Source organism: Paramisgurnus dabryanus, chromosome 24, assembly GCF_030506205.2.
Source record: "Paramisgurnus dabryanus chromosome 24, PD_genome_1.1, whole genome shotgun sequence".
NCBI lineage: Eukaryota > Metazoa > Chordata > Actinopteri > Cypriniformes > Cobitidae > Paramisgurnus > Paramisgurnus dabryanus.
The window spans coordinates 10076959-10103480 of NC_133360.1; the positions used below are offsets into that span (position 1 = coordinate 10076959).

At 38.6% G+C, this 26522-nt stretch overlaps 1 protein-coding gene across 6 annotated transcripts in view; it reads right to left on the reverse strand.

Moving 5' to 3' along the window:
- The window catches only part of lrp1ba (low density lipoprotein receptor-related protein 1Ba), a 304606-nt gene that overhangs the window by 135276 nt on the left and 142808 nt on the right, over positions 1-26522 (reverse strand). For all 6 annotated transcript variants that reach the window (XM_065244654.2, XM_065244653.2, XM_073813477.1 and 3 more), the window contains 9 exons: positions 21775-21972; positions 20963-21167; positions 20512-20676; positions 19391-19635; positions 16507-16638; positions 13356-13583; positions 12897-13071; positions 12001-12095; positions 9128-9277 (listed from right to left, as the gene is read on the reverse strand). In XM_065244654.2, coding sequence (XP_065100726.1) covers positions 9128-9277; positions 12001-12095; positions 12897-13071; positions 13356-13583; positions 16507-16638; positions 19391-19635; positions 20512-20676; positions 20963-21167; positions 21775-21972 — 1593 coding nt within the window. The remainder of the gene's footprint in view (positions 1-9127; positions 9278-12000; positions 12096-12896; positions 13072-13355; positions 13584-16506; positions 16639-19390; positions 19636-20511; positions 20677-20962; positions 21168-21774; positions 21973-26522) is intronic.

Genomic DNA, 26522 nt, shown 5'->3' on the forward strand with positions numbered 1-26522 from the left:
CTACAAGAGCAGTTACGTCTTAAAGGATTGATCTGTTTTCTTAAAAGAAAAATCCCAATAATTTACTCACCCCCATGTCATCCAAAATGTTTATGTCTTTCTTTGTTCAGTCGAGAAGATATTACGTTTTATAAGAAAAACATTGCAGGATTTATCTCAATTTATTAGACTTTATTGGACCCCAACACTTTACAGTTTAAATGCAGTTTAAAATTGCAGTTTCAATGCGGATTCAAAGGGCTCTAAACATTCCCAAATGAGCCATAAGGGTCTAGCAAAACGATTGGCATTTTCGTCACAAAAAATAAAAAAATATGTAGTTTTAAACCACAACTTATTTTCTTGCACAGCCGTGTGACGCGCCAGCCCGACCTTACGTATGCATGACGTATGCATGACGTATGCGAAACTACTCCCCCAGTTTTTACATGTGTGGAGAAAGCGGACCGTTTAGACGTTGTTGTATGTGGAATAATACTAATTAATGTCTTTGTGTCAGTTTATTGTTTAAAATGGTCCGCAAATGTGCGCTTCACATATGTGACCCGTCACGGAAACCAGGGACACAAGTCGGCAGCACAAGTTTCGAGAAAATGAGAATCAAAGTTTTTTTTTCAAAATTTGTGATTTTCGTTTTATTGCAGAATCTGTTATTTGAGATCACGAAGAAGCCTCTCCATGTTTGAGATAGCATTTTTTGTATATTTAAAAGCGTACATTTTGCGGTTGAAATAGGCTTGTTTTTCCAGAGATTCTAGCGTGCAGCGGGGGGCGTCATTGTCTGTGTGTATATTTACATACTGGATAAGCTTGTGTTTTCGCCTCCGCCCCACAGGGAACAGCGTGACTACTGAATAAGGATAGTTCCCCCAAAACTGAAAATAATGTCATTAATGACTTACCCGTATGTCGTTCTAAACTCGGAAGACCTCCGTTCATCTTCGGAACACAGTTTAAGATGTTTTAACTTTAGATTTAGTCCGAGAGCTTTCTGTTTCCTCCATTGAAAATCTATGTACGGTTTCCATGTCCAGAAAGGTAATAAAAACATCATCAAAGTAGTCCATGTGACATCAGTGGGTCAGTGAGATTGTGGTGAAGCATCGAAAATACAGTTTGGTCCAAAAATAGCAAGAATTACGACTTTATTCAGCATTGTCTTCTCTTCCGGCTCGAGCGTGAAGTCACGTGACTGTAGTGACGCGGCTTCCCTGTTCCTCAGACATGTTTGCTTAGTTTTTTTTTTTTTTTCAAACTTATAGTGTGCGTCTCCCCAGACTGTAAATGAAGCTCGGGCGCACAAAACAAAAGAAAGATAAAAGAAGCTGGGGCGGAACAAATACCAGTCAGCCGCATCGTACGTCAGCCGCGTCACTGACTTTATGGGGCGCCGCAGTCGGATGACGTCAAAGTACCGCGAGAGCTCTTCAAGAAATCTTACGGAGTAGTTTAATTTCGACTCGCTCTCGCGGTACTTTGACGTCTTGCAGCGCAGCATGAAGTCAAAGTCATAAGTTACACAGAGACCCTATTTTTAATACAAAATTTGAAGGCGGGTTCATGTGTTTAACGGAACGCAAATACCGGACTGTAATCTGATATACCTTACATGTTACGATGTAAATAGTCCTCAAATTGTATATTATATTGTATTACCAGAAGTTCATGCGAAATCTGATGTACTAATAGACTAAATATTTCACAGATTATACGCATTTGTGGACAAAAATCATTGGATTATTCACACATCTGAAACAGACTGGATTCGACTTGTGATCCCCACAAAGGTAAAAGTCCTGTTTATTTTTGCATGTTGTTCATTCGGACTTCTGTAATAAAATACTACATATGATGCTAGAACATCTGTATCTCAAAACGGCTTTACAGGGGGTATGGCTTAGCTAAATGAGATGTAAATGAGCCCTATTGTCTCTCCAGCCAGGGAAAAGGGAAAGTGTTAACTTTTTTCTTTCTCAAATTTCTCAGCATTCTCCTTCTTGAATGTGTTACATTCAAATGGCCACAACTTCTCCAAATCTTATCAGATTTCCATGTGTTACACATCGTTAGAAAGCTTAGAAACTGCACTTTCAGAATCTATGAATAACTCAAAATGCCCCAGATCCGACTTGTGTCCCTACTTTCCGTGACTGGTCACATATGTAACGCGTCACCTTTCCCCGGCATTACGCAATTACGTGAGGTCACGCAGGGGCATCACACAGCTGGTGCAAGACGAGAAGTTGTGGTTTAAAAGTGAATATTTTTTACTTTTCATGCCAAAGATAAGATCTTTTATGTCCTTTGAAGCTGTGTTGAAACTGCAATTTTAAACTGTTGGGGTAAAATAACTTCTATTAAATTGAGAAAATTCATGGAATGTTTTCCTCAAAAAACATAATTTCTTCTCGACTGAACAAAGAAAGACATCAACATTTTGGATGACATGGGGGTAAGTAAATTATCAGGATTTTTTTTAAGTTGAGTAATCCTTTAAGGTAAACAGTAAGGTAAAAAAAGATTAATTTTATTTCCGTTTTATCACTTTCTTTTTAGTTTGATTGTTTTCTCAGTTTAACTAAATATAACAATTTAAATCAATGTAGTCTCTGGATTATGAAAGATTAGGCAAACTAGACTTAAATAACTGTTTCAAATTTGCTTACAGTCTATGCATTTTATATTTGTGTGTATTTCCTTGTAATGAAATCCATGAGCTTTGGGCTTCATGCAATGTACAAGTACGCAAGTACACTAGAAATCATATTACATCATACTTTATATACACTGTATATAAAAAGCAACTACACAGATTTAGTTGTGTCAACAAGCCATCAAAAAACTGAAGTGGGATGAAACCGAACTGCTTTTTTGAAGTGTACAAATCCGTTTCGGTTCTCACTGCAGTCGTGTGTTACAAATCCACTAAGCTCCACAGTTCTGTCAACTCAGCCTTTAATGCATAATACAACACTGACTCCAGAAGCAAAGAAAACAACCAGACCTTAAAAAATCACTTCTCACACAGCATCTGTGATTACACTTCATAACAAGGCAGCCAACTCTCCCAAGATCTATTTCCCCGGTGACCCGAAAAGCTCACAACTAGCCGCACATTCCTTTGCCACGGTGCGAAGAAGGTAACTTCCCTTGGCGACGAACCAGCCCATTGTACTTCTACTTCGTTGCTCTGTTCTGCTCACCTCCTCAGCACTTATGAATCCCATAGGTGCGAACGCAGTCCCCTGGCAGCCCTGAATGGATTACATACAGATGCCAAAAGCAAGCACGACTATTCTTAGCTCTCGGCCTGAGCCGAAGCTATCAGCCGTTGGCACACACTTGCCCGGGGAAAATTAATTACGAAGACTCGGCATGCGCTTCACGCAGGATGCAATGAAGAATTGTTTAAATGGAGAACAGGGTTCCTAAATGGACCTTAGCCTGGGTAGATTCCATATTTACGTCATAAATTCATAAACTTTAATTAATATCCAAAAATTAACATTTGCCCTCTTGTGGCAATCATTCGCTGATGATGTCAGCTTGACGGCTTGGGCGGGAGCATCCGTTAACCCCGCCCATTGCACCTGTCAGTCTGCTGCGAATTCCATTTCTGAAAAGACCTCTTAATCGCCTACGTCACTGTGACATCACTGTGACATAAGTAGGAACTCATAGCAGGCGCGCTAAAAGTTTGAGGTTTTGACTTTAAAATGTCATCTTGTTGTGTTTTGGCTGCCAGAATAGAAGGAATAGCACTTTTGGTTCAAAACTTAAGTTTTACCGGATCCCGGCAGACATCCCTTCACAGAAATCAAGAAGACAATTGTGGTTGAATGCAATACAGCGTACAGACTGGACGGAGACAATCATAAATAATGCTCGTGTTTTCAGTGCACACGTCATATCAGGTCAAATAATCTATGCATATGTACTGGTGTGTTGGTTTTATCTAGTACAAATCAGCAAGTTTCTGTTTTATAGGTGAAAAGTAACCCACCTACAGCGCTATTGTTTAGCTTAAATGTTACCATGGGTTCACACCAGCCGCATTTGAGGTGTCAAATTCCCATCTACCGCGCCTAGTTTGCCGCTTGAACATTTTGAGTTTACTAGCTTCGTAAAAAATGTTAGTCATCAAGACATTCACGCATAAATTCGCGTCACGGCAGGGGCTTCTGCGCCTCCGCTCGCATCCTGTAATCACGTCACTACTAGAGCAAGCTCCTGATTGGTTAACGTGGCGCGTTTTTCCACCAAAATTAAAATTTTTCAACTCGCGTGTTTGCCGCGGCAATGCTCATTTTGCGCCATTCACGCAAACTAGACAACTAACGAGGCGGAATTGCATCTACCGCACGACGCTAAACGCCTCATTTGCGCCGCGAGACCTCCAGACGCGCATCAGCGTGTCTTCACATTGACTTAACATTGAAAACACTCAAGCTTAAACAAACATAAAGCATTAAACAAACATAAAGCAAAAGATGTGTGTGCGATCCTTTAAATGGTCTCTTAAAATAGTCCACATTCCCAATCATAGTTATCCCAGCGATAGGTTACATTAGACATTATGCTTTGAAAAAACTCCCCAAACCTTCCGAAAGTAATTTGTATGTTGTCTAGGAAATATCCAAAACCTGGTTAAAATCACAAGAGTTCATTTACAAAAATAGCTGTCACGTTCCCGCAAAATCAGGACTGTACATATTCGGATAGTTCTGAACCTTCTTCTGCATCATTTTTTAATAAATCCCTCCTAAAACGTGCTACGTTTACGCTTTTTAACATTGCGTCCGTGGCTCTTTTCCAGCTAAGCCCCGCCTACCCGGAGACGTTGCAATGTTTACAAACTTTTAATGGGTCTATAAAACCGATTAAATGGATTTAAACATTGTTTGGCTAAAAATAAGCGTTTCTCTATCTAAAGTGAAAGTGAAGATAGCATCCGCGAAATGAATCCAGTATCCCCTGCAAGCATTTGTTATAATACATAATGCTTTTTATTTATAGGCCACATATGTAATGTGTTTGTTAATGTAATGTTGTTTAATGTAACTTCGTTTTGATACTTTATTTGAACCAATTATTATTGCATCTTCGCTATTATGTAATTTTAAAGGCTATTGCTCACTTGGGTTTATTTTTATTACCCAAAAATAACAAATTACTTCATTATCAGTTAGCAAAATAATTGTTAGGGCCAGTCCTTGATTAGTTAAAACATTTAAAAATAATGTGATTTCAGTTTCTTTTTCATTTATTTTATCATTGAGGATTTCTTAAAAAGTGTAAAAAATCGTCTCGTCTCGTTCTCGTGAACCCAGTCTTGTGTCTCGTCTCGTCAAAAATACGTCACGATATGGAAGTAAAGTCATTCTCGACTTCCTGTTCACAGGGACTTTAAAGATATGTATAATAACTAGCTTGCTCCAAAACTGAAAAAAGAATTGTGTCTTTAGGGTCAAGTTTAATTTTCGCTCCTTGCAAGGCTATTTGCACCTTTATATTCCGACGGAAACAGACAAAAATACAAAAAAAGTCATTTTGGTGTCTCTGAAGTGATTAGGAGTGTAGAACAGGCCCATTAATTTTTTTGTGCAGGGTACGTGGCTCATTAATAAAAAGGCAAAAAGACCAAAATGCAAATAGCTTATGTTTGCATTTACAGAAGGATGCTAATAGGATTTGCTGTAGTGGGACTAACTTACTATTGTCCAAGTTCATGGTGTTAATGTGGAAAAACGACAGACTGTGTTTCTATAAAGACAACAATGACAGAGAAAATGAAGTGGAAGAGAAGTCATTAATAATTCATTATCGCTTTACTTGTTGCACGACTCCAGAGACGGCTGGTAAAAATTGAGGTTAATTAGACATTAATATTAAACAAACGGGTGTAATAATCAAACGGCCATGAGACGAGAGAACGTGCCGGACGAGGTTCGGTTATTGTGCAGCTAATAGGGTAGCAAAGATAAAATGCATGAAGCAAGTTTCTAAAACAAATCCCAGTGCACTGGCGTTATGAAAATCTCTGCTGTTTCCATTCGGTTTGATTCAATAACCGTATATCTATCCATAACATGCATATGCGCCTCCTGCCACACGGTTTCATCTAACATATTGTTTCTCCAGTGTCCACAACACTCTTAATTTGAGACCTCATACTTCAGACACACACATAAACAAGTTAGATGTTCTTCGCAAGCTACTGAGGACTAAACCCAGCCTTGAATAAATAAAATCAGCCTCTGTCTGGCACCAGACCAACAGGCATAAACGAGGAGAATAAACAGCGTTTGGTGCAGTGGACCATGGAAAACGGGGAGAACTAACCGGGGAATAACAATTTGTATCTAAACAATTTGTTGGGACGTCTCTCGGTCTGATTGCATTAGGAGTTGCAAGCGGCTGCGTCTGATTGGTTGAGGTTCAGATGGTTTTGTGTTCTGTTTCGGATGATGATGCAAATTGTTTCCGAGATATCTATAAAAAATCTATATGTGCGAACTGGGAATTCAAACTGATTTTCAACATTGGCAGAGAACTTGGCGAGTACACGGCAAAAAATGACTTTCTTACTTAGTATTTTTGTCTTGTTTTCAGTAAAAATATCAAAAAAAAAAATTCTAAGTTAAGATTTATTTTCTTGATGAGCAAAATGACTTAGGTAAATAAGTCTAGTGTGTAGACAAAAAATATTAAATGTAAGCAAAAATTGTGCTTAAAACAAGCAAAAAAAAAATCTGCCAATGGAATAAGAAAAAATTCTTGAATTAAGTGTTTATGAAAAAAGTAAACTTATTTCAAGAAAAATTTTCTTATTCCATTGGCAGATTTTTTTTGCTTGTTTTAAGCACTAATTTACTTAAAGTTGATAATATTTTGTCTAAAAAGTTATTTTCTTAGGTCATTTTGCTCATCAAGAAAATACATCCCTATTTAAGAATATTTAGATATTTTTACTGAAAACAAGACAAAAATACTAAGTAAGAAAGTCATTTTTGCAGTCTAGGTTGATTTAACTCTTAAGATCGTGAAGATGTCTTAAAATGTGGCCCTGTAAAATCCAGGGTAAAGTCTCATCTAATTATGTAATTAGCAATAACAATTGAATTATGAGTTTAGGTGAATCAAAACTTGATTTCAGTCATTCATTTTACATTGATTTCAATCTTTTAAAAATATTAAGGTTATATTTTCATAAAATTTGTAGGATAATTCTGCTTGATTTTATGAAAATTCGTAGGCTTATTTGTATGAATTCGAACAAAGTGAATCGTACAAAAACATACGATAATCATAGAAACCTTATCCCTAACCCCAAAGGGGCAAAAGCAGGTCATACAAATACGTACGAATGTGGTGGTATAAATTTATTTTATAAAATAATTTATTAATTTATAAAATTTATTTATTTATAAATGAGCCACCTCATAAAATACGTACAAATTGCCATGAGATAGCATTTTTATGTAGAAAATAGTAAATCACAAAAAAGGAATGAGGTAATTTGGTAGTATGACCAAAATCTGTTAAAGAGCACCTATTTCATTGCTAAAAAACGACATTATTTTGTGTATTTGGTATAGTACAATGTGTCCGCGTGTTTTATGTTTATTATTTTCACATACCGCACATTTTTGTAGCTCCAGATTTCACTCTCTTCCTGAAACGCACAGATTTGAAAAACTAATCTGTATGTTGTGATTGGCCTGAATACCTTCAAAATGTGACGCTCCTTACCATGTTTGAAAGATTCGCTCATAATGCAATGCTAACAGGAATTAACTTACAAGTGTGAGTCCGACGCGAAAGGAATTATGATAATGTCGGTCTTGTCTACATCACCGATCCCAGGAAATCTCGGCCTACAATCCGTGTGTTTGTTGTAGTCCAAGAAAAGAGATTTATGTTGGAGACGATAACTCGCATCATCGTTTACTTTGGGGTTTGTACCTTTTGCATATCGTTAAAGGGGCAATAAGTAGGATTTACCCCCATCTAGTGGTAAAATTGTATGTTGCATTCAAACGAACAGTGCTCGCTAGCGCCTCTCCTTTCCAAATGCGTGTTGCAACTACGGTAGGCGTTATGTAATCACTGATATCCTTGTCCTTTTCAGCTGGTTCACGTGTTCGGAATGAAAGTGCGTTGTGGAAACGTGTTTGTAGGCTAGTGCTTTTGTCCCTCTCTGCTATTATAGTTTATCAATACGGCGGAACGATATGGATGCCTCCTTGGACTTACACGTTCAATGTAAGTAAAGAGAAGAAATTCTAAGCTTACAAAGAAAAGTTAGATCACTGGCAGAGGTCATTTGACACCAGTGAGGACATATTTATGAAGAAAGACATTGATTTTGATTAATAAAACACTTAAAATCCTACTTACAGTCCCTTTAACATGTACTAATACACACTTACACACCAAAGGAAATGTAAAAACGTGAATCGGACAATAGGTGCTCTTTAAATATAACTTAAACCTTAAATTATAGTTGCAGATGTTAGAAATCAAATTAAACATTTGTAACATTTCACAAATTTGTAACCTCCATGCACCACCCTGCCCTAGAAACCATAAAACCTCAATCAAAAAAAAATTGTGACTAAATTAGGTCTAATAATAAGACTTCTCAAAGATTTGAAGGTGAGAGGAAAGACATGAGGCGCTTCGAACAGCAGATGCCAGGAGTCAGAACCGATGTCTTTAGCTGATGATCCTCCGGTTTAAAGCAGCTGTTTTACACTTAAAATTAAAATTAACGTCAATCCACAATGATGAAAAATGTTCGCCGTCTTTTCCTCTCAGGACATTTTACTGACAGATTTATGCACCAGGTTCGAGGAACGAAATAAGAAATAGTATAACATTATGTTTTCTACATGATTCTTTCTTTCGTGATCTCATGTCTTTAAAAAAAAATATTCAGCATCAACTGATTCACATTGTATGAAAACACCCCCACAATTATTCTTAAAAAAGTGAGTTTACCCGCTCACCAAGCTTCACCAAGTCTCTTACTGCTTTATTTAATCAGCATTATTGATTTGCTTGGTACAATTAACCTTACTGAACTAACGCTGATAATCACCCCCCAAAAAACAGCTTTACTCACCCATCACTGCCAGCGAGGTAGCTTTCCGTAGTTCCTTCTTTAAGCCGTCAATCACATCTAGGCCACTTCCATCCAAGTTACACCGATTAACGGTTCCATTTCCAGAACTGATCCAGTACAGCTTATTGGCCGAGTAGTCTATCGAAAGCCCTGAAAACAATGGTGATGGTGTTATGGTTAAGAAATGCAGTAATTAAAATCGTTCGCAGTGAGATATTTTCTAGATGGACACGGCTGACTTGAACAAAAAGAAATTGGACATTGTTTCATCTGTTGACTATCAACACACACCGCAGCTCTGGTTATTTCATATCTGCAGTACCCCCACGGCAAACAAGCAACGGCGTTATTAGCATTCAAAGAGATGTTTGTTTTCATGCGTTTTCTTCATTCACAATAATCCAGCATTCATGTCCTAATGATAACCGAGTCTACTTAAGCCATACTAATACGATGTGTATGTCAGAGACACTTCGACTTTATAAGTAAAGAGGAAATAGTATGCTCTCGAAGAGCTGCGATGAGACCTTGGGCGACATCTCAGATTAAATTACTACATAAGTACCAAACACAGACTACTGTAACTGGTGCCCTTTATTAAATGATGATAGATATATTTAAATGTGTAATATGATGCTTAGAAAAACATGTCCATGTTTCTGATGATTGCTTTAGATACAGTTTAACCAGGGTGCAATTTGCTAGGGGGCAAGGGGGTGTTATCCCCTCCCCTGGTATTTACAGTATATCCCTGCCTTTGATATTTTTGTATCCCCTTATTGGTCATCAAACGGACATATAAACAAACTAAAATAAAGATAATTTAATATATAGGTAATAACCAAAGTCTATTTAGGGAAGTCGCGCCATAAGGCCAGCGCAGTTATTTCAGTCATGCGAGTCTAAAGTCCTATCTACTTGAATACCGAAAGACGAATATCTATAAAATCACGTGCTAATATCACAATTCAACAACATACAAAATTCAACCTGACATCAACTGTACAGTAACTTTTATTTCTTAAAGGGGTCATATTATGAGATTTTTTTAAAGATGTAAAATAAATCTTTGGTGTCCCCAGAGTGCTTATGTAAAGTTTTAGCTTAAAATACTGCACAGATAATGTATTATAGCATGTTAAAATTCCCATTTGGTTGGTCCGAGCAAAAATTTGCCGTTTATGGGTGTGGCCTTTAAAATGCAAATGAGGGGATGAAATGCAAACACTGGTCGCAATGATGATGGTTTGTTGCATTTAAGGGGCGGTATTATTGTAATTTGTCTTGCTACCTACCTCACAAAACAGACGAAATCTGAACGACATATTTTTTCACATGCTTGTTACTTTTTTATGTTTTCTAGGTTGAAAGAAGCACTGGGGACCCAATTATAGAACTTAAATATGGAAAAAATTCTGATTTTCAAGCTATGACCCCTTTAAGCTAAAAATATAGTTCAGGTTTTACACACACCCGAGGGTCTACGCACAGTGATGCAAATTTCGCTATCAAAATAGTATGCACGCGCTGTTATCAAAATAGTATGCGCGCACCGCTGTATTTTTGTAACCGTGAATACTTCATATGCGTCAGTCGCACATGCGTGTCCATGAAAATGTAGTATGTAGCCCAGGAGATGAATTGCATTTTGTCGCAATACGCATGCGTCAAGCGTATATGTATGCGTAAGAGTCAAATAAACAATGCTCTGCAAGGTTGTGTGTTTTTGACTGTGCACGTACGTTCGCGTATACGAAAAAAGACTGTACTCCAGGCTTATATTGCGCATGCGCACAGGTTGACAAGTGCCTTCCCCTCCCCAAGAAAATCATTTATTGTTATTATTATTAATGATTACTGATAAGTTCTTTAAACTGGAAGGCGGGATTTTCGGCCCCTGAGCAGCCATATTGAGAGTTGCATTGTCTCCTATTTATAGTAATAGGAGTGCTCAATCTTGTAACCGTGGGTTCACACCAGCCGCATCTGAGTCGTCAAAATCGTGTCTACCGCGCTTAGTTTGCCGCTTGAACAGCTTGAGTTTACTCGCTTCATTCGCTCGTGAAAGCCGCACGTGAAATTCTAGTCATCGAGACAATCACGCGGAAATTCGCGTCATGGGAGGGGCTTCTGTGACTCCACTCGCTTCCTGTAATCACGTCACTACTAGAGCAAGCTCCTGATTGGTTAACGCGGCACGTTTTCCAGCAAAGTTTAAATTTTTCAACTCGCGCGTTTGCTGCGGCAACGCCTCATTGGCGCTGCGAGACCTCCAGACGCGCGTCAACGTGTCTTCACATTGACTTAACATTTGTAATCACTCGCGCTTGACACCTCTACCGTGGCTGGTGTGAACGCAGCATTATATCCAATATTTTTGGTTAAAGGGGACATGTCACAATACTTTTTTAAGATGTAAAATAAGAATACGTATGTGAAGTTTTAGCTCAAAATATCATATAAATAATTTATAATTGCATGTTAAAATTGACACTTTGTAGGTGTGAGCAAAAATGTGCCATTTTGGGTGTGTCCTTTTATATCCAAATGAGCTGATCTCTGCACTAAATGGCAGTGCCGTGGTTGGATATTGCAGATTAAGGGGCGGAATTATCTCCATCTGACATCACAGGGGAGCCAAATTTTAATGACCTATTTTTTCACATGCTTGAAGAAAATTGTTCACCAATACTGGGTTGATCTTTTTCACATTTTCTAGGTTGATAAAAGCACCGGGGACCCAATTTTATCACATAAACGTGGAAAAAGTCAGATTTTCATAATATGTCCCCTTTAAACTTCCTACAAGTGCCTTTTAAAACAAAATCCTTTCTGATAATACAGGTTGAACTGAGTAAATTATGATAATTTACCAACTGGCTCTTTCTGGTTCTGATGCAAAATCTTTATGTTACTGCCATCCATGTTGGCCATGTTTATGGTGCTGCCATCCGTCCAGAACATCTTCCTGTTGGACACAACAAACAAGATACATTCAGAGAGATGGATGGGTCTCAGAGATGAAGGATGCTTTTCTGTCACTTTAAGTGCGGGGACTCGTGTCAGGGCCGGGAGGTATGAAAGAACTTTATCTTCGGTATCACAGCAGGTCAGAAAACAATCAAATAAAGCCCATCTATATCTTCCTCATAAATCTCGAACCTTTGTGACAAGCGACTTTCAGAAATGTCGACTGGATCGGAAGCTCAAAAGATCAGACAGCCGGTACAAAAGAGTAACGTGGGGGGCATAGATCATCTCAAAGAAAACTAAATTGAACAAAACACGTAAAGATCAGCCTACGGATTAGCGCATTTACATCTTGTGTAGACCACGGCAGCGACTGGCTCCGATTTTAATTGGCTAGTACGTCTGGGATAATAATTCATGCTAATTAAGAAGCTGTCATTGACCAGCCAAACAAGGGTATGATAAATGCCAGTTTCTGATTGGCTGACGACCAGTTTGGAGTTTGAATAGCTATAACAATTTGTCGGTCTTAATCAACTCTGAGTAAATGACTTTAATAACTTCCGTTAATTGCGATGGTGGAAAACAGACAGAGATCTGTTCAATAATTAGTTTTTTTTACTGATGTACGTAAGCAGCTTTGAGGCTAACGAAAGGTGACGATTCAATGAAAACAAGCAATTACATCGGATATCAAAATAATAGGATGATAATATGATATCGATATAAATAGTACACAGCAATTTATCATTTCACTTCAAAACGTCTGCTATTCTAGGGTTAATATAGTTTACGTTACCCTTTGGATGGGTGTAAGACGAGGCACTTAGGTTTATCCATGCCGTGAACGACGGTGCTTTTGAGAGATCCGTCCAGGCGAGCGACGTTTATGTGCGTCTCATCATTGTCCGAGCTCATCCAGTACATATTTCTGGAAAGCCAATCAATAGCAAGGCCACGGACGTTGGACAGGTCTATAAACACAAACAACAGACGTTTCACCGATGAATAATTTGCATACAGTACGCACACTCATAAAACAAACCTCATGATCAGAGCTACTGAAAGACACTTGATTGTGAGCCCTTGCAGAACAATCGGGAAAAATTGCAATAATAAAATAACAATAAAGCTAACTAGGAGTTTTGCATTTCCGCAGGGATTGTTAAAGATCCATCTGGCTCATCTATCAACTGAAGTGGATGAAGTAGCACAATGCAATTTGATTTATAAAGTAGTTCATTTCATCTCTACCTACCTCCAGACATGACCGTTTCAAGTTTGGTTCCGTTAATAAACGCCCGTTTTATAGTTCGGGTCTTCACATCGGCCCAATAAATCATCTCATCTACCGCATCATAATCCATCGCCGTGACATCATCGATGTCGGGTACGGTAAGGGCCGTGATGATGTTGAGGTACGGGTTATCTATATCCACTCCTCGGATTTCAGATCTCCGAGCATACAGCAGGAATTTCTTAACACCTATTGAGAATAAGAAAATGGAGCTCAACTGGAAAAGCATTGCATTGGCAGCACAAAAGGATGTGGGTAAAATGTATAGATTGAATGCACTTTAAGTCTGCCAAATGTGTAAATGCAAATGTAATGAAAACTGATATTAGTTGGCGAAGCCCAGAATTGTGTTGGAGGAATTCAACACCCATAAAAAAAATATGCTAAACATATACAATATAATGAGTACCCTTAAAAAAAGACATCACTTTAAAAATCTTTGACTTACAAGAGTCATACTGTAAAAATTCTCCTTTGTTGACCTTTAAAGAGATCTCTGGGGCAGCCATTATAGAGAGATCTCCATTTCAGTCTATAATGAGTTTAGGTAGGTCACAGAAGTCTCTTGATACCCACTATAATTATTTCGATATCAGACATTATCTTTTATGTTCAGGCCCATTCAATTGTAGAACACCCATTTTATGAACAAACGTAGATTGTAATGCATATTGCCGAGTATATCTGCAGTAAAAATGTTGGGTACGGACTCAATTTGATACATGTGCTTAGTATCTGACCCACGTATAAGTGCACGCATATTTATGTCTGTGATGATAATTTTTGAGTGATCCTGTCTGTGAAATCCAGGTCTTATAATCTAATAATGAGCATCAAAGTTAGATTTCACATTTACTTTAATCCTTGACATGACCTTACTCAGTCAGTATTAAAGATATCAAGGTTATGTTCTCACACAATGCTCTTTACATTATGTAAGATGATTTAAAAAATGGCTAAAAAATGACTTGAGCTGGGTTTGCACAGTCAGGGTCACATTTTGAAAAAAAAGAGAAAATTAATTATGTTCTTTGTTCAATTATTTGTACATCATCACTGACTGTTTACTTGAATAATAACTTAGAAAAATAAAGGGAATTTTCAGTATTTTGTATTACAATGCATTCTTCGGCATAAGCTTTGATGTCAATTATTAAAGTTAATATTTGTCTTTAATTATTACATTTAACAGCGTGTTCATTAGCATGCACTTTTTTGTCTTGTTTTCAGTGAAAATATCTAAAAATTCTTAAATTAAAGCAACACTAAAGAACTCTGGCTCTTTGCTCCCCCTACAGGTTAGAAGCGTAATTGTTCATTACCACTGTCATAAATACTGAGGCATAGCTGGCTCTGATTGGATTGTAGGTCTGCCGTAAAGCAAGTTTTTGTAGTATTCACTCGGACTACAGGACCACTACCCGACGTTTGGAAACTTCTTTAGTGCGGTTTTGGTCGATAGAGGGCTGCAAAGCGAATGTGAAAGTGCTGTTCACCCTGTTTAGAGTGGATGAACGACTGAAACTGTTTTGGAAGCGTTATTTTAAGGTAAAAAAAACTCTTTGGTGTTGCTTTAAGATGCTTTTTCTTGATGAGCAAAACGAAGGCTTTTTTTAGACCAAAAATATTAAATTTAAGTGATTTTGTGCATAAAACAAGCAAAAAAATCTACCAATGGGATAAGCAAAGTTTTCTTAATTTTATCTTGAATTTAGTGTTCAAGAAAATTTTTCAAGATTTTTTGGCTTACCCCAAATTTGATATTTTTGTTTTTTTAGATAAAAACTAGACTTATTTTCTTGTGTTGTTTTGCTCATTAAAAAAAGCATCTTAATTTTAGAATTTTTGGATATTTTTACTGAAAACAAGACAAAAATAGATTTTTTTTCTTGAAAATATTTTTTTGCAGTGTACTATTTGCTGTTGTATTAAAATTAAACATCATTACTTTTTACTTGTATTGGCCTTGACTTCTATTATATAGGCGGTTTAAGCAGTAACATTAACAAGGGGCTTTCGTGGAAAACACGTGACTTCCGGTAAACTCGCTAAAAATAAATAACAACAAAGTCCTTTTGTCAGGATCCTGCCAGACCCTTGTTTGTATTTAGATCTAGTCAGAATGGCAGGGTTCTGACAGTACAATGTTTCATGTGGGACATGCGTGGTTTAAGTATTGGTTTATTCTGACCATGCATTTCCCGGGTCTCGTCACTTTTTCCCTGATCCCTTACTCATGATTCTTTTCACGTGTGTGTCATTTAGTTTTCCCTATTTAAAATCCTTGTGTCTTGTACAGGTTCGTTTTGTTCCGTTCTGTGAATACTTTGTTATTAGAAAAGATCTAGTCCAGTTTATGTTAAGTGTTTGATCATTGTGAAGTTTTGTGTTGATTTAGTGTTTACCCTGTTTTGTTTGTCCCCTCGTAGGTTTTGTTTTCCTGTTTTTTCCCCAGTTATGTCAAAAAAGTCCTGTGTTGTTAATCTATGTCTGCGCCTGGGTTCATCCTCCTGAAAATTCCTGACACCTTTTATAGTAGTTTATTTATATAACAAGTAAAATAAAACAACACATAGATTACCTAGGAAAACAAAACATTTGTTATTTTCGACGAGGTATTTGTTTAAGAGTTCAGTTTCAGCAACTAGTCAGACCATTAAACAAACAGAAACCGGAAGTAAAGTTCCGACCAGACGCGTAATCGCGTCACCGCACATGCGTCCGATGAAACGACCTATACACTGAAAAAAAATATTCATTTAATTTAATAAATGTTTTTAAGGTAAGTGGTTGCAATCAATTTATTTAAGCTACATTTAAACAAAAGTTTTTTGTTTTGTTTTGCCTTTCTAATTTTTTCACTTACCTTAAAAAAGTATTAAATTGAATGAATCATTTTTTTTTCAGTGTAGGTTAAATTTTTACACAGTCACACACGCACGCACACACACACATTTAAAAATATTAGGTTTCATCTTTTTTCATATTTCCCCATGATATAAATTACAATGTTTGAAATGCTTCCATGCATAATCTTTATTTTTGAAGCCTAAAATGATAGTGTTCTTATATAAAGGGATGTTTAGGAACCAGCGGGATGAGTCATGCTTACCTTGGCAGGTTCGGTTGTTAGGTGCGAGTTTCATGAGATGTGGACAGGCGCAAGATGCGCTACCATTGTAATTTAGAAGACACAGATGAGAACACGGACCTCTTGCTCTGTTACCATCACATGGATTGGGAGCTAAGAAAGAAGTCAAAATATTTATAAAAATACAATCTAAAAAGCACATCCTACATGCTATTATTTCAGCCTGATCTCACGAGAATTCGTCCGTATTTTACGAGCTGGCTAATGAATTCATACGAACTTAATCGTGTAAAAACGTATGACTCTAATAAAAAAAACAGAACCCCTTACCCCAACATCATAGGGGTCAAGGTTAATCGTACAAAACTTACGAATGTGGTCGTATGAATTAATACGAATTAGCCATAAACTCGTAAAATATGTATGAATTGTCGTGAGATAGCGTTGATTATTTTTGATTCCTGGCTAATAGTTTACTCCCAAAGTGATTTATTTACAATTTTTGTTTAATGGGTCGCAAAAGATCACACTTATAAAACGAATAAACATAGTTGATACTTTTCTTATTTAGAGCATTAAAAAATGAAGCTGAATTTCGAGGGCAATGTGTCATTTATAATCAGCTTTAGGTTGTATATTATAGTATGCATCTTTTATGGGTACACGCAGTCCCCTGTAACCAAAAGTACTCTGCTTAACAAGTGAATATGTGGATGCCGTGCTGAGTAATTAGGCCCCATATTCCCATCCCAGCAATCCTAGGGTCTGTTCTTGCTCATAGCAAGGTTGTTCCTCCACACTTTAAAATGAGATTGTAGAAACACGCACATAGCTAAAAATGCAAGCTTGGGGCATGAGACGCAACATAATAAATGAATCCTTGACTGCTTGAGTGAAATCATCTCATTTTAAAATGACGTTCATGTTATTACATAGTTATTACATAGTTATTACATAGTAACAACATAAGTATGCCAAAACAGCTACTTTTCTGCCAATTCTGATATATCAAATATACGTTTTCAGATCTGGTAATGAAAAAAGGTTGAACAAATATCTGAATCTATATAAACAAGCTTCAAAACTTCACAGAATGCCTGCAAAGTAATTTTCAAAACACGCTTTCAAAGGTAGAAAAGAGACATCTAAATATAATAATTTTGAAAGATGAAAGATTCACTTTTATCAACTTCTCATCAAGGTCTTCTTTTGAGGAATAGTTTGCAATTGAAGTCGTCGCAAAAGAAGATAAACAGACCCCAAGTGTCTCATGAAAGTCCCTCTGCTCAGATCTGCGGCAGCACAGAAGAGCTTCGTACCGCATCCATCCAAACTTAGGTTCGTAGCTGCCAATCAATCACTATCTGAAGGCCTTTGCTGAATATTTCTGCCAGCACATTATAAACATTTATCCAGAGCCATCCGTTAACAAAGAGTCTCTTAGCACCATTAAGGGTGTAATTTTGCTTTGGAGGCCGATGCCAAACTCAAAGTGATGACAGGAGACAGATGTTCACTCGAGGGAAAAGATGCAGGACAGCCATCACGGGCTGATTCGATTGCGTTTTATTAATTGGACAAGTTTGGCTCGTCTTTTACGCATTTAATGTTGCCCAAGCGGTGAGCTAATTCTATTAGGCCAATAAAATGTGAGCTGGAAAACGTAGAACGGAGTCTGGGATTGAATGTTTAGGATTCAGCTGTTAAACGCAACACAAAATTACCATCACAGCTGGGGGAGTCAAAAACCCCTTAACGTATGTTTTAAACTTTAGCAACACATGTTGTACTGTTTGTACTAAGTTCTAATTGTAACCGGAATACCTGGAGTAAAGAAAGGCAATCTGATCTAGCTGGGGCTCGGACCGGGGACCTTCTTGCTGTGAGGCAACATAGTTGAGCCAATGTGCCACCCCCAAAGTTTTGTAGGTCGACTTTCACTTCTATAAAGAGTGCTTTATCAAAGACATCGAAATCAAGAGTAACAGGGGATTTCTCTACAACAGCTTTACCAACCAATTAGTCCATTAAATCTTCCAGTGAGAAATGGGAATGTGCCAAAACCGGGTCAGTATGCGCTAACTCAACATCACAACTTCCTTCAATCTTAAGATGTCCCACGTTTCATAATATTATATCTTTGTATTTAAATGACCATTTTCAGTATATTATTATTATTATATAGTTTAGCCAGTGCCGCAGTTCAAAAATATGGGGAAAAAAGTCCCATATCTGTTCTTTTGTGTTTTCAAGTCTGATTTCAGGTCCATTCATAACATTAACAAGGTTTCTATATGCATTTCATCTGAAATACTTTAATTTAACACTTTTTCAGTAATATCAGCTACAGTAGCTCGTCTGTTGGATCGGACCACACGGGCAAGCCTTCGCTCCTCATGTGCATCAACGAGCCTTGGCCCGCACATGACCTTGTCGCTTTTCCTTCCTTGGACCACTTTTGATAGGTACTGACGACTGCATACCAGTAACAATCCACAAGAGATGCAGTTTTGGAGATGCTCTAACCCAGTCGTCTAGCCATCACAATTTGTCCCTTGCCAAAGTCGCTTAGATCCTTACGCTTGGCCATTTTTCCTTCTTCTAACACATACTACACTTGTCCTCCAAGTTGACATACACAATATTAGGCTGGTAGTCATAATGTTATGGCTGATTGGTGTATATATGCATACTTTAGACCAGGGGTGGGCATTCCTGGTCCTGGTGGGCCACTGTCCTGCAAAGTTTAGCTCCAAACCCACCTGAATGTCATTTCCAAGTAATCCTGCAGCCTTTGATTAGGATTTTCAGGTGTGTTTGATTAGGGTTGGAGCTAAACTTTGCAGGACCCCACCCCTGCTCTAGACATATCTATCTACTGTGTAAGACACTGAAGGTTCCTTACTCTGTGGCTGTCTGCTGGGATGGTAAATCTCCAGGTCGAAAGGCTGGGCACTGGTTCTTTGAATCACGGTCACATTGGCACCGGTCCACTTGTTGGCTTTGGTCAACGTGTTGGTCCTCCAGTCGGTCCAATAGACGTTGCCACCGAAGAGAGACACGGCAAACGGGTGAGAGAGAAACTCATGCCCCCGCAAAATTTCTATCAAGCCTGTGCCGTCGTACAGAGCGGAGTATATAGCATCAGACCTGTGGAAAGATGAAGTATAATCTTCATAATCACCATCGTCATCATTAAAGTATTTTAATTTCATTTTGATATCAGCATTGATTTAAAACATTAATTCAAGATTAAATTCAATAACTTGCTGAGCCTCTGAAACAACTTATTGGATGACATCATCAAGCTGAATTCAGATATGCATCCTAGCTTTCATAAGTAAGGAATGAAATGGAAGATGCCGTCAATGGCATCTCTAGCAGTTTACGGTAAACGGTATTAACGGTGTGCATACTCTCCAAATAGTATGCATAGAGTGTAAAAGCCATTGAAAGAATTACTTAAAAAACTGAAAAAAACATTGAAAGAAGCTCAACCGAATGAGATGCCATTAAGAGATACAGAGAAAGAGACTGAAAATGAGCAAGAGAGATAAAAAAGTGTGTTCTGAATATAGCAGGGCCGGAAATGAGGGAATCGAAGGCAGACAATTGATCAGATTCTTCATTAAGTCCAAGAATCTCATTATCTGAATATTAATTTGTAGTGCATTCAGGGCCACCGGGCACACCGAGAATTGAACTCAATAGATTGCACGAGTTTAGAAATGTGTCAGCACAATCGCTCCAATGCTCATACAGTATGTAAAAAGAAAAACACTTGATGGACAGAATAATTGATAATAAAAGTATCCGTCCACCTGTCATTGCATCCGGCTAGACATTCACTCGGAAAGCCATCACATCAATCATTCAACGGGAGTTTATTTTCAACCGCTCTACGTTCCGGAGGGACTGCAACTCGACCTGTAATATTTGTCCATCTCTCTAAAATCCTTTTCTCTTACTGTCCCGCAAAAACAATGTCATAAAAAATTGACATATCTAAAAGCAAAGGCATCTTACCGAGCGTCTGTCCACACGATCCTCCTTTCCATGTGATCCAGCGTGAGTCCATTAGGCCAGGCGCCCGTGCCCATGTCCTTGTAGACCACGTGCCGACGATCGCCGCTCATCGAAGCGCCCTCGATGCGAGGAAACGTAGCGTCCCAGTCGGTCCAGAAGAGAGCGCTGTTGAAATCGTGCAAACATTTCAATGCTTCTTCTCACGTGGCACATCTTCATTAAAAACATCACCATTAGTGCAACTGAACAATAGGTAAGGATGTGTAATGGCCCAATTCTATCGTAATAAACCTTCTGGAAATCGTTTAAAAACCTCATTTATGGGTGATTAGATGCATTCATTACTATCAGCAAACAACCTTAAGAAGCGATTAATCACCGGACTTGTTCATTAAAGCTAAAGAGTAATTTAGAAAATGCTAATGATTTTTGGCTTTTTCTCAATGCTAACCCCTGGCCCGGATCCACGGCTATGGCCCGTGGGTGCTCCATACCCCCGGCGATAAGGGTGGTGCGCAAGTCGCCGTTCAACTTGGCCACCTCGATCTGGTCCAGGTTACTATCAATCCAGTAAAGATTGCCCGCTATCCAATCCACGGCGAGTCCCTCGGGGGTGGCCAATCCGTGCTGGACAACCATCTCGATGCCAGAGACACCTGAAGAGATACCAAAGGTAAAGTTTGTTTTTGTATGAGAGCTTATGGTGCTTTCGAGCTAAAGGGTCCAAAATTAACTAAATGAACTGAAAATGAACTTCCATTTACATTTATGCATTTTACCCAAACTGATTTACACGCAAAGCAAAGCTCGACACATTCATGAACGCAAATTTGGCAAGATAATCATTTCTACATTGAGATTTAAAGTATGGTGGTGATGTAATCTTCATTTCTTTAGTTACCAGAAAAAAACTTTTATTCACTTGGAATTGACAAGCGTTAATTCCGGACCCTGGTTTAGTCCCTGATATGTTAGCATGTGTCCTAAAGACAATGCAATTCCCACATTCTTTCTTTGCGATCTGGGTGTAAATTAATTCTCACACATTCTTGGAGGCTTTCGAAGCTGAAATATTAACACTGGTACAGTGACTTTGCACTTTCTCTGATTAAAGAGCCGGGAAAATCTCACCATGCTGTAGAATTTAACTTATAATCACTATCATGATTACGTGTTACTGACTGTTATGTGTCCACCGTCATATTTTTTCTATGGTGCTAGTGGCTAATTGGTCAAACATTGTAGTTACTGGTCAATTAATACCTCCGCTGTCAGACAGCTTCCCACGGTAAATTTTGTCTTCTACCACATCGGTCCAGTACAGCAGACTCTGGCTGTAGTGGAAATCCAAAGCAATGGTGTTTCGGAGACCGGGGACCAGCAGGCTGTAGTCGCCCCTTTGCAGGTTAATGCGTCGGATTTCGTGCCTGATTGAAAATATGATGAAGGCCTCGAAAGGATCTACATATAAAGAACATAAGACATTATAAGCAAATCAATAAAAATATACCTTATTAAGCAAATCTCAAAACATGCAAAACTTTAAAGCATTTATTTATTTTTTTCTAAAGTTGACTCTAAATGAAAATATGAAATTCATTCAGAAATGTAATTCAATTAAATTTTATTTATATAGCGCTTTTCACAATTGATAAATGTTTCAAAGCAGCTTTACATTAATAGAAGCAAGGAAAAACAGAAAAATCGACAGATAGCATAACATAATACAGATAGCATAAGCAGCAGAATTGCGGCTATGAATCAACATTATAAGCGAGCGTATTACTAATGTAACGTATAGAAGAGGGTGCTAAGTTAAGCCAGTGAAGGCTGACTCCCCGGGTTGAAAAATCCCCTAGGAGAAAAAAACCCAGACTTTTTTTAGCCGGGAGAAAAAAAGGCCTAGAAGGAAAAAACCCTTGGATATATATTTTAACTGCATAATGTACAGCGTGTGACCTCATTACTTTAAAGGGGACAGAGAATGAAAAACATTTTTACCTTGTCTTTGTTGAATAATGGTAGTCTACCCACATTCACAAACATACAAAAAGTGCTAGACATGCTAAACATCTCAATCTCATACAAATTCCTCTTTTAGAAATGTCAGCCAGAAAACAACCCAATCTGAAAAACTGATGCTTATGACATCACAGGCATCTAACTGCCCCTCCACTTTAAAATAATTGGCTACATTTTTTGAGTGGCAGCAAAGTCAGCCAATCAGTAAAGAGACTGGAAGTTAAGCCAGTAGGGGGAGCCAAATAGGTGCAAAACCCCTTGTTTAAAATCCCCCACCCTAATAGAGCTATCTGAGAGAGGTTTTTAAAAAGCCTCTACGGCATTACAGACCCAAACAAAAAAATTTTACATCACAGAACAAGGATAAATACTCTGATCAATCATTCTATGTCACCTTTAATAATGCATGTTGCCACTGTCTTGCTGTTGCTTGTTTCTGTGACAGAAATTTTGTGATATAAAAGGTAAATATTAGACGTGAACTAAGCACAAATGTTCTGCGCATGTGCACAAGGTATGTTTGCATCAGATTAAGGAAGTACTACTGTACGATTCACACGTTTACATGCGTACTTTTCTCCAGCTGATCGAATCAAATAATGATAAAGTTACATTTTTGGCTGAACTATCCCCTTTTTGTTATGTGAAACCTTAAATTCTGATAAAGAAAAGAATAAACACCAAGCCTGACCTCACAAGAATTCGTATGTATGATACGAAGTGAATCGTACAAAAAATTGAACAAACAATTATCATAAAAAAGCAATAACGAACCCCACCCCTAACCTTGCCCCTAACCATAACCCGACAGGGACATAGGCAAATCATACGAATTAATATGAAGCCATCTTGTAAAAATCATACAAATTGGAAGGATAAAAATGAGCAATATTTAAAGCATGACATCATTGGTTTAATAAAAACCAAAACCCCTTTTTTAAATAATTTACACAACATGTACAGGGTCTTTGGAAACAAATGAATAAGTTTGTTTAAGGCTCACTACACATTCAGAAAAAGGTATAGTGCTGTCACTGTGATGGTACCCTTTAAAAAAGGTCCTAATACAGTATGTACCTTTAAGGTACCAATATATATCTCCGAGGTACTAATATGCACCTGTTGGATGTAATTTTTTAAAAGGGTAGCGGCCCAGTGACCCTTTTGTCATTTTATTGAGAGTAATAAAACAAATTTGGTGCAAATGAATTTTAAATAAACAAACCTCAGAAGAAACACGTTTTGCTGTATAAATTGCATGGCCATTTCGGCTCGGACACAACCTGAAAGCATTTCGGCAGCCTTCAGTAAAGAGGTTCAGCGGTGGGCGGTGTGTTTAAATAGAAGCTGTTTTTCTTTTACGTATTTTTTTCTGATAAGTTGCACCAGAGCTCTGTAGACTTTCTATGAAGAGAAACCCAGTCGCTTTCTGACGCATTCGTGAAGTCAAAACACTCATATGAAATATTGCACATGCATTTTACACCTTCGAAATCAAAGCGTGCTTCATTTTAAATTCATCAGAATGTCCCGGAGGGGTTCATTAGGCCTGAAAACACAGGTGAAGGAGGAAAAATAGATTCTGAAACATTATGTGGTATGCGCATCGTGTAGGCTAAATATAAGCAACGATACCAACGCAACAAAGCAAATATATAAACTGTGCAAAAACACGGTGCTAACCGTTCACCAAGCAAAATGTGAACTGTGGAAGTTAGCTGAACTTGTCATTTAAAGAGAAAGTTTACCCAAAAGTTGAAAATTCTGTCACTTTCATGTTGTTACAAACCTGTATAAATGTCTTTGTTCTGATGAACACGAAGGAAGATATTTCGAAGGAGGAGAATGTCTGTAACTTAACCAAGGCCCCATTGACTTCCATAGCAATCTTTTTTCCTACTTGGAAGTCAGTAAGGGCCCCTGATCGGTTTGGTTACAAACTTTCCTCAAAATATCTTCCTTTGTGTTCATCAGAACAAAGAAATGTATACAGACAGAATTTTCATTTTTGGGTGAACTCTCTCTTTAAGAGACGTGTGTTTACAGTACAGAAACTGTAGGGTCAGTCAGCTCCCCAATGCAATCTGAGGTTAATAGCCTCCTCAAAGGCACATGGGGGACGAGAGCAGATCGTAATCCTAGTGTCACCCTTGTTCTTGTATCAGTCCTGCTTGGGATTTCACCTGGTTGCTAAGGTGTTTCACCTGGTTGCTACTGTAGACATTGCTAAGGTGTTTCACCAGATTGCTAGGCATTGCTAAGATGTTTCACCTGGTTGTCATGGTGCTTCACCTGGCTGCTAAGCATGCTAGGCCCTAGAAGCTGGCATTGCTATGATGTTTTACCTGATTGCTAGGGTGTTTCACTTGGTTGCTAGGGTGTTTTTACCTGGTTGCTACTGTAGGCGTTGCTATGGTGTTTCACCTGGTTGCTAGGGTGTTTATTCCTGGTTGCTAGGCATTGCTAAGGTGTTTCACTTGGTTGCTACTGTAGGCATTCCTAAGCTGTTTCACCAGACTTATTGGCTTTGCTATGGCGGTTCACCTGGTTGATAGTGTGTTTTACCTGGTTGCTAGGCGTTGTTAAGTGCTTCACCTGGTTGCTACTGTAGACTTTGCGAAGGTGTTTCACTAGATTGCCAGACATCGCTAAAGTGTTTCACTTGGTTGCTACTGTAGGCGTTGCTAAGGTGTTTCACCTGGCTGCTACTGTTGGCGTTGCTAAGGTGTTTCACCTGGCTGCTACTGTTGGCGTTGCTAAGGTGTTTCACCTGGTTGCTAGGGTGTTTTTACCTGGTTGCTAGGCGTTGCTAAGGTGTTTCACCTGGTTGCTACTGTAGATGTTGCTAAGGTGTTTCACCTGGTTGCTAATGTGTTTTACCTGGTTGCTACTGTAGATGTTGCTAAGGTGTTACCTGGTTGCTAGTGTGTTTTACCTGGTTGCTACTGTAGACATTGGGAAGGTGTTTTACCAGATTGCTAGGCATTGCTAAGGTGTTTCACCAGGTTGCTAGGGTGTTTCACCTGGTTGCTAAGCATGCTAGGCCCCAGAAGCTGGCATTGCTAAGGTGTTTTACCTGATTGCTAGAGTGTTTCATGTGGTTGCTAGGTGTTGCTAAGGTGTTTCACCTGGTTGCTAGGGTGTTTTTACCTGGTTGCTACTGTAGACGCTGCTATGGTGTTTCACCTGGTTGCTAGGGTGTTTATTCCTGGTGGCTAGGCGTTGCTAAGGTGATTCACTTGGTTGCTAGTGTAGGTATTGCTAAGCTGTTTCACCAGACGTATAGGCATTGCTATGGCAGTTTACCTGGTTGCTAGTGTATTTTACCTGGTTGCTAGGCGTGGCTAAGGTGTTTCACCTGGTTGCTACTGTAGACATTGCAAAGGTGTTTCACCAGATTGCTAGGCATTGCAAAGGTGTTTCACCGTGTTGCTACTGTAGGCGTTACTAAGGTGTTTCACCTGGTTGCTACTGTAGGCATTGCTAAGGTGTTTTACCTGGTTGCTACTGTAGACATTGCGAAGGTGTTTCACCAAATTGCTAGGCATTGCTAAGGTGTTTCACCTGGTTGCTACTGTAGGCGTTACTAAGGTGTTTCACCTGGTTGCTACTGTAGGCATTGCTAAGGTGTTTTACCTGGTTGCTACTGTAGACATTGCGAAGGTGTTTCACCAGATTGCTAGGCATTGCTAAGGTGTTTCACCGGGTTGCTACTGTAGGCGTTGCTAAGGTGTTTCACCTGGTTGCTACTGTAGGCGTTGCTAAGGTGTTTTACCTGGTTGCTACTGTAGGCGTTGCTAAGGTGTTTCACCTGGTTGCTACTGTAGGCGTTGCTAAGGTGTTTTACCTGGTTGCTACTGTAGACATTGCGAAGGTGTTTCAACAGATTGCTAGGCATTGCTAAGGTGTTTCTCCTGGTTGCTACTGTGTTTCACCTGGTTGCTTAGCATGCTAGGCCCCAGAAGCTGGCATTGCTAAGGGTGTTTTTC